At 40.5% G+C, this 9,481-nt stretch overlaps 1 protein-coding gene across 1 annotated transcript; it reads right to left on the bottom strand.

Moving 5' to 3' along the window:
• Window positions 1–2,553: 2,553 nt before the first annotated feature.
• On the bottom strand, window positions 2,554–8,621 carry LOC146557771 (visual system homeobox 2-like). The gene is made up of 5 exons (XM_085245876.1): window positions 8,091–8,621; window positions 7,498–7,585; window positions 6,773–6,896; window positions 4,589–4,769; window positions 2,554–3,928 (listed from the first exon to the last, which is right to left on the bottom strand). Exons 1-5 carry the CDS (start codon window positions 8,521–8,523, stop codon window positions 3,600–3,602), a joined length of 1,155 nt encoding a protein of 384 aa, XP_085102002.1. The 5' UTR covers window positions 8,524–8,621; the 3' UTR covers window positions 2,554–3,599.
• Between the last annotated feature and the right edge of the window lie 860 nt (window positions 8,622–9,481).

Raw genomic sequence — 9,481 nt, 5'->3', positions numbered from 1 at the left:
TCATAGCCACGTATGTTAGTTTACATCTACAAATCTTTATTATTTCACATTTAAACGCTTTAAACAACTTCGCTGAGCTTCCCGGATATTAACGAACATCCGCAGTACAGTTTAACTTTGGCTTTGATGTCTTCACTTTACAGACTGCCACCTACGATGCCAGCTGCAGCCGCGTACAGCTTGTACTTAACTTCACTTAACAGTGTTTTCGTATGTGGCCACCAAGTGGAGCTGCTTTGTTTGGCTCAAAAGAGTGGTATTTAGGGTGAGTAAAGAAGAGCAGTTGGTATCGATCCAACACCAAATAAATACCAGTTTGAAGTATATTTGTTTATTTTCCCCAAAATATTAATTTAATAGAATTCATTGGGTTGCATACACAACTTAAATATAGAAACATAGTATTAATCATATTGTGCTAGTATAGATCCAATGCAATCAATATCTGGATCAATCAGCCCATTAATGAGAGCTTAGACAGAGGCTTTACAACAGTGTAAAGTTCTGCTTGTTGTATTTTACACATCACTGTGAGGATTGCTTTAAAGATAAAGAAGTGCTGAGATAAACTTTATAAAAGTAAAACTTCCATCATACCTAATTCCAGGTTCATACTTTTTTCTTTAAGTTTACTAGAGAAACTTTGCGTGATTCATAATTCAAAATAATCCTCTTTTATCTTCTACTGGGCCTTTCTTCTGATTGGTATGGATGATCTGCTTTACATGACATCATGTAGATCCAGGAGAAGAAAAAACTGCCTGGGACCTTGGCTCACATGGACTGCTTGCACACCTTATTCTAAAGTCATGTTTTATGTACCCCCATTCACCATAACGTTCAGTGTATAACAAAGATGAGCACAAACATAATAGGTCTTGTTTATTCAAGCTGTGTTGTACAGGTTGTGTGTTTTGGCTTCTGTAGCACACTAATTTCCTAACTTTTGGTATAATTAAACTTTATCCAGTCTTATGCAACTGTGATGACATGTGTCACTACAGCAGGTCCTCAGTGGGTTTTTTAAGTAGGTTGGTTAGTCATTTCTGTACTAAAAAACATGTTTTATTCTAAGACCTTAACTCACCAGTTTTTTTTAATATTCATCCATTTTCTTGACTGCTTATCCTATCCCACCTTTCACCCCATCACAGCTGGACTGGTCAACAGACTGTTGCCGGGCAAACAGAGAAATAGACAACCATTTACATGTACAGCTAATTTAGAATCAACCTGACAGGCATGTGTTTGAATTGTGGGAAGAAGTCTGCGAGAACCCACACAGAACATGTCCTCGAACCCAGGACTTGCTTGCTGTGTGGTGTCAGTGCTAACCCCCACACCACTGGGTCATCTTTAATTTTATATGTAATATTAACACTATATGTAATAGTATTTATCCATCCATCCATCCATCCATCCATCCATCTTCTTCCGCTTTATCCGGGGGCAGCAGCCTAAGCAGAGAAGCCCAGACCTCCCTCTCCCCAGCCACCTCCTCTGGCTTATCTGGGGGAACACCAAGGCCAGGCCAGCCGACAGATATAATCTCTCCAGCGTGTCCTGGGTCTGTCCCGGGGCCTCCTCCCGGTGGGACATGCCTGGAACACCTCACCCAGGTGGCGCCCAGGTGGCATCCTTGTCAGATGCCCGAACCACCTCAGCTGGCTCCTTTTGATGTGGAAGAGCACATCACTCTCTACGGCTCTACTCTGAGCCCCTCCCGGATGGCTGAACTTCTCACCCTATCTCGGGATAGGCCAGCCACCCTTTGGAGGAAGCTCATTTCCGCCGCTTGTACCCGCGATCTCGTTCTTTCGGTCACTACCCACAGCTCGTGGCCCTAGGTAAGGGTAGGGGCGTATAGTATTTATTTTAGTTCTATTTTCTTCTCTGTTCTGCAACTCATACAGACCTCATTAAAAGAGACTGAAGGCTAAAAGGCTCCAGAGTGTCGCTTAGTGCATTCTGCAACAGGTTATAAAGAAACCATCCATCTGTTTTCATAATCGCTTGCTGTCAGTGTGAAATTCCCATTAACCTCTGCCCTAACGGTTATAGTTTTCAAGTACCAGCAGCTTTTCAGAGGTTGATTAACCTGCAAAATATGCCTGAAACAGATGCCGAATGACCTGCCTGCTGATTTTATTCAGTGCTGTCTTACAGAGCTAAACCAAGCGTGTTTTAGATGCAGGACTTAGTGATGCAGCAGGTTAAAGGACATGTCTTTGACAGACGGTCATTCCTGGATTTATAGTTAACTACAGTATATTAAAAAGATTTGGATTTGCTCACCTTTCAGCATCAGCATTATTTTAATTTAGGCTAAAGATCATTTTCTATCATTATATATGATCCCAGTACGACTGCTTTTGGCCTTATGACTTTCATCCTCTCAGTTTCAATTGTTTTTTTGTTTAGTTTTTTAATGTTACTTCCAACCACCTAGGTTTTATTTTGATTGCATTATAAAATCTCCACAGTGAAACGTACCTTTCTCAAACTCTGCACACGAAGCAACAAAAAGCACATTATTTAAATACCAATAAGATTTAATTGCTACAATTACATTTATACAGAAACAAACACACACTTGGTGTTAACTATACATAACGCCATATTACCTATGGGGCATGTTCAAAATTTACACCACTTATTTAAGAGCTGAGGAAACCTTTTTACAGGATTTGGTATCGACTGTTTTTAGTGATACCTGTGTCAGTTACCGAGCCGAGATGTGGGGTCACAGAAAAGTCAGAGGTCAAAGTTATATAAAGTCTCTTGAATCCAGGCTCTGCTTACATGAAAAGCTGCCAAGCTGTATGACAGAAGAATGACACACTACATTTAAAAAAAGCAACACAAAGTTTTTTTTATATGGTAATGTGCTGCCAGAGCAAGTTCAGCGTGCCGTAGGATTGATTGAGCTCCACTGCAGTGATCAAAGAGCATTCTTCAAAAATATATTCCCTCATTTGGTTTAGACAAAACGAAACCTGCCACTGCTTTACGGCTATACACAATTCACATGATCTTACTTTTGAATAATTAATCACGATCCCTCGTGTCCTGTGTGGACAGAGGCGGTGTCATCCAGTAGGACAGAAACGTTTCATCGTAGCATGAAAGCGATCGCTCAGATCAACTTTGCATCGATTTCCAACAAGGTTTCCATCCAAAGGGGTCAAGTGAATCCAAACCATGTCACAACAGCACAATAACAACATCAAAGCCACTCGATCCTCTAACTGTAGATGTGGGGAAGTCAGGTTTTTCCTTTTAATTTGCCACCTGGCATTATGAACTCAAAAGAAAACATTTCTGTGCTCCTCCCTTCCCTTCCTCATCAGCTGCAGGAGAAGACATGCACAAATGTGTTGTGCATTTTTGGTTAGCTGTACAAACATTACAACATTTGAGTTATTGAAGCTCAATCAGTCAGCAGAGCTAAAGACTTGACTTCAGACATAAACCTAAGGGAACGTATGATAACACAAAGTGACTCCGCGTGCATCAAGATTCAGTTTAACCAACACAATAAGACTGCCGCCTCTGAACATTAGAACTGCCACTCTGCAGAGCGCATCCCGTAGCCTCTTTCAGTTTCTCCTCACTTTCGCCGTTTCCTTCTCCGTCAACTCCTCCTCAGCCTCCTCTTTACGAGGTACGTGAATGTTTGTTCTGTCAGAAACTGTCCCGAGCATCTTAGCGCTGTGCTCCAGCGCCTTCGCTCGCAGCGCAGCAATACTGTTCTCCCTCAGTTCCTCTTTAGAAATCGGTGAACCGGTGTCTTTATTCTGCTTCGGCTTATCCTCCTCTATCACTTTATCCACCAATTTCTCTTGTGCCGGTGAAGCTGGTGGCGGTGTCAGGCTCTGGGCTTTTCCTGGAGACGTGTGGATATTTTCAAGAGACTTCTTGTGCATACCTGGACAGGAAAACAGTATTTTTTTAAAGAAGAGAACGGAGAAGTCACAGATGAAAGAGCTTTCCTGTTGTGATTATTTCTGTGAGTTTAACGAACGTACTGAGATGTTTAACAGTGAAGTAAAAAAAAGGAGCGTTAAGGAATGATCCATACATAGGGGATAGATTGGCAAATAGAACCTATTATTCAATTAGAGTTACGTAACTGATTTAAACTAATCAATTGACATGAGGTGAGAGAGGAGATCTGGTCTAATCTGCCCTGATGAAGTAGGATTATCACTGTATTGACTTCTACCTTTTTAATGAGATGCTGAGGCTTTTATTGGCTCCTGATTTCAGGCAAGCTACCCCTGTCCTCGTAGGACACAACTCAATCTCAAACACAGTCCACAAATATATAGGGTTTTTTTTTCTTTTTGCATCAAGAGACTTTTTTTGGACAGATAACCTAAAGGCGGATTCAACCAAAATAAAAGAAGATTGTTTTAATTGTTTAGCATTTGATTTATCAGTCAAAGAAAGGAGAGTGTTAGCAGATTTCTGCAAAATGTGCTTCTGATGTGTATTTTTTTAAATGCATATCAAATGATGGAGGATGATTCATAATTAATAAGAGTTGTGAGGGAGGCGATTGACATGTAGTACCCATGGGACTCACCCAGTAACCACGGCGCGTAAGAGTCTGTGCTGCCCTCCTTGGCTGACTTGAGGATGGACTCGGGCAGCGGGATGGAATGGCGGACCATGGCTCCATACAGGCCGTACTCTGCCATCACACTGCTGCGCCCCCAGCACTTCTCCCTTTTTCTCCATTTGGCCCGACGGTTTTGAAACCACACCTGGACAGATAATTTTAAGTGGTGAGGATGTTTTATGTAATCCCTGAGATTTTTTTTAAATGTAAAATTACAAAATATTCTGTTAGCTTATCACACAGACTTTTCTCTATTTATTCAATGGAAATGTTTGATGGATTTTTATTCTGGTTTTTAATAATAATGGATTGGATTTATATAGCACTTTTCAAGGCACCCAAAGCCCTTTACAGTGCCACTATTCATTCACTATCACATTCACACACTGGTGGAGGCAAGCTACAGTTGTAGCCACAGCTGCCCTGTAAGAAATTTCACGCTCATGTGTCCTGACGAACAAGGACCTAAAGTGACTCTGGCTGAACAGCTGGAATATGTGTGTCTATGTTAGCTCTTGAAACCAGTTTTCTTAGCTAGCCTCTGCTAAACTAATCAGGAGATTGACTAGTGACTGTCAGATATAACAACTGTGCACATCATACATTTCTAGACTAGACGTTAAAATACAGGGCCTTTCTGTCATTTCATGGTTTATCTATTACTTATTTACGTTGTTATAGTATGAATGGTCTCAGAGGAGGTCTTTTTCAGTAGGAAAAGCTGTAAAACGTATGAAAATAGAGTTAAAAGTCTAAAGTTTATGTCCTTCACATATTTCTTTGGTGGGCTGATTCTAGCCCCTGGCCCTTATGTTTGGCACCCCTGTTATAAAGGCTGTTTATGCATGTGGGAGCAGAACATGTGATATCAGAAGTGGAAAATATTGTCTAGCATGCAATTAACATGTGTGTGATATGGAAACACATTTGGAGACATTCTGCAGAAATGACAAATATTGTTGCACAATGGAAAATTCTGAAGCTCTGAAAAAAATTTAAAGAGTCATTTTCCTTTAATTTCAACGTTTTGCAGCTTTTTGAACTCCTTATAATACAATTCACGTCAGAGTGCAGTAATATTTTATTTGTTGCACTGGGATATGACTGGTAGATTGGAATGAGGCTTAAAAAACATCTTCTTAAAAATGTTTTCTTTTGCACATGCACGTGTTGCACAGTATGAGTCTGAACACACAAACTGGACTTTAATTTTCAGTACAAATGTGTTGAGCCCGTGCATGCTTATCCTGTGTGTGTGTGTGTTTCTGTTTCAGGTGCCTAAATTGATTTCCACCAGGCCAGACCGTGTAATCATCTCAGCCTGCTTGTGAATATGGATGAGGAAAACAGGGGGGAAAAATGAGCATCCTAAAATGGCCGTGGATGCAGGATGAGATTGTAAGAAATGGTGTGTGGAGTGCGTGTGCCAGTGTGTGTGTGGACATGAGCATGCGTGTGTGTGTGCGTGCATGCGTTTTGCAGACCTGGAATTAAAAACGATGAAAGCTGGGTCTGGAAAGCTATTCAGGTAGATGTGACGATAACCTCCATCTCATAAAAAGATGGGCCCCAGATGAGCAATCATGCTTTTTGACAGCAGCAGTGTGAGTGTGCATGACAGCGTGTGTGTCTTTGCTTCCTGCGAGGTGACCCGAGGGGGGCAAAGAGGCTGATTGAAAAATAAGTTAATTTCCAGGCCTGGTCGATGGGAGACAGGCGCTCAAATATCACGGGAAATTAAAATGCTCGTAGCAGCCGGGCACTGGCCCCTGCTCAGCCGCTGACCTCTGCTAATTAATTTCTATGTAGTTATCATTTCATTTCAGGGCTGCGGCCTGCCTCTCCCAGGAAGAGACGTGATAAGTTCTCCTCTATTAACTAATTACAGTGTGAAGGTGAAGTGCCTGCTAATGTGAAGACCTTGTGAAGATGATGATGGAGCAGGTGACTGCTGGCTCTATCTGTCTGCTATAGTGACAGAAGATGTCACCTCTGAGGTAGTGTTCATATTGCACCAAATAGCTGACTCACCTGCCCACATTTTGATGTCAAAGACATCAAAATGTTAGCTGATGAAAACATCTTCATGTGGAAAATATAAGATATCAGATTGTGGATTTCTGCTTTCATGCAGAGACATGATCCCACCTGTATTCTGTCTTCTGGTAGCTCAGTCTTCATGGAGAGCATTTCTCTGGCATAGACGTCTGGATAGTGAGCCTCATTAAAAGCTTTCTCCAGCTCCTCCAGCTGATAGGATGTGAAAATTGTTCTGCAGGAAAAATAAAAGACCAAAAACGATTGGATGCCTTTTTAGTCTTTTTAAAATCAATCATGCTTTCAGTCTGATTAGTTATCAGTGATGATGGCTTTTCTTGTGCCTGTTCATTCATTTCACCTGGTTTTTATTTTTCAGGAAATATCTTTTTATGAAAAAATATCATAATAAAGTATTTTATTATTTTTAGTTGATATCAGCTTAGTTACATTTTTAATGTAGGCACCACTTAAAGCAGAAAACGGTGACTTCAGATTTAATCACCTATAAATATGAATATATCTTGTGTCTTGTGAATAAATACAAATACAGAAAAAAAACAAAACGAAAATAAAAATATATATCCTTCATATTTTTATAAAGAAAAAAGCAACAAGAACACGTTAAAAAGAAAAGTCAAAAAGAAAATCCAGAAGGAAATCAGAAAAATCTCCTTATTCTTACGCCAAATACGGCATTAAATAAAACACCGTAAGCTCACGTGAGCTTCACCGATCATATATGACAGTCACTGTGTCTTGAAGGCCAAACCGACAAATAACGACCTAATATTTCTTTCGGGTTTTTTTTGTTTGTTTGTTTGTTTTGTTTTTACCTGTGTCGTCTTTTCTTTCGTTTCTTGCTCTGACCCATAGAGGATTTGGAGAATTTCTGATCGCCGGAGGAGCTCATATCATCAGAATCTGTGGATGATTTTAAAGGTTAAAGGTTAAAAAATATTATTACTGATAACAATACTACTACTACTGCTACTACTACTAATAATAATTAGAATAACAAACTGGAGCCGATTATTTATTTAAATTATCATATTAATCTTCTTTGATGACAAATGATAAATAAATATAAAAACAACACAGATATTATAATGGAAAATTGAAAATGTGTCACATCACACCTGGAATAAAAAAAACCCCACAGCCATGTAAAAAAAAAAACTATTTTATGAATAATTTAATAATTTAATAAATATAAATACAAATGCCTTTTCCGTTCGACCCTAACTTGCGCATTTTCAACACAACTTCTCGTTTCTTCTTTTTCTCATTTGCTTTTAGTGAGACATTTTTTCCCTGTTGCCTCACGTTGGTTCGGGGATTTGACATGACATTTTAATCTTCACATAAACTTAAATATTACAAACACTCCGACTGACTGAAACTATGCTTCAGCGACATGAAGTCTCACCGGAGCTGGTGGAGTGCTGCGCGTCCATTTCAGAGTCCACGCGCGTTGTCCTGTGCAGCGGCTGCAGGTGCACATTTTGCGCCTCTGACAGCACCTCCAGAAAAGCAGGCTGGCTGTAAAACGAGTGTATGCTCTCTGGTCGCAATAAGCTTACGCCGACCCCGAGGCCTCCATGTCCCAGGGCTGACCTGGCGGCCAGAATGTGCGCCCTGTGCGGCAGAGCTTCCAGCGGTCGCCTCGGTGCCGCCGGCGGCTCTATGTTTAGGCCGAGCAGCTCCTGGATCCCAAAGCCGGTGCGCCGCTGCGCAGTGGGGGCCATCTTCCAGGTTGCAGGCGGCTGTTGGTGGGCTCCCCCGTGGCTCACGCAAGTCTGTGAAGCTGATTTCTGTTTATTCTCTGAGTCTGAATGCACTGCTCCCTCCTCCCCCGTCATGATCCCACTTTTTGTTCCGCTCCCTCCAAAAAAAAGAAAAGAAAGAAAAAAAGCTAGAGTCCCCGGTGCAGTCCGCAATGTGACTCTCTCTCTTTATCTCCACTGCTCTTTTTATTCAACAGGCGGCAGCCAATCACAAGAGAGGAGAGACTGCATACTAAGTTTGTGGTTGCTTTATTATCGCACATACGGAATATATTTTCATGGATTTTCTGTAAAACAGCTACTAGCCTGGTGATGATCAATCACTACTACAGTTTAAGGAGCTGCTTTATAGACCCTCATCGGAAAAACTTTGGGTTTGAAATGACAGCGTATACTCTTTTCCCCTGTCTTACATCGAGAATAAGGCTTACTTTCACTGCAGCTCTTGGCATTTCTATGTGTGATCATCTGATCCGACTCATTGAGTTTAAACAGCCGGATTAACCCATCAAGTCCAGGAAATCAGCATCAAACGATGTCAGTATTGAAAATTACTGGCAAAATAACTAAATAACAAACAAAGAAAACAAGAATATATATGAATATAATTTAATGTAACTTAAACCTGGATAAAATTGTGCTTCTACCCTCTTTAATAAGCCCGATATTTGTGTTTGTTTTCTTAGAACAATAAGGGTATTATGAAGGCCCTAAAAGCTGTATTAATCGATAAACACTACATTTCACAAAGGAGGCCATAATTAGTTAATTCGTCCGTTAAAGACGCGAAATAATCATGCTATGAAATAGTTGTTCTGACGTGCAAATTCATCTTAATAACAGCCATGCTTTCTCATGAATTATGCCAATAATAAATAGAGGGACCAATTCTCTTTGATATAAAGAACAAAAGGAAGGAAAAAAGGAAATCTTTCATAGGTCAAATTTAAGGAAGGGCTCATACACTCACATCTGGTCAACACCTCCTATCAATTAATCAATTAATTCATCTCCTTCTCTGATTGATCCGTTA

This window comes from Mchenga conophoros, linkage group LG15 (assembly GCF_057382185.1).
Source record: "Mchenga conophoros isolate Kocher_MC1m ecotype Shallow Benthic linkage group LG15, M_conophoros_male_GT1.1, whole genome shotgun sequence".
In the NCBI taxonomy this organism is placed as follows: Eukaryota; Metazoa; Chordata; class Actinopteri; order Cichliformes; family Cichlidae; genus Mchenga; species Mchenga conophoros.
This window is presented reverse-complemented; position numbering and strand designations above follow the sequence as displayed.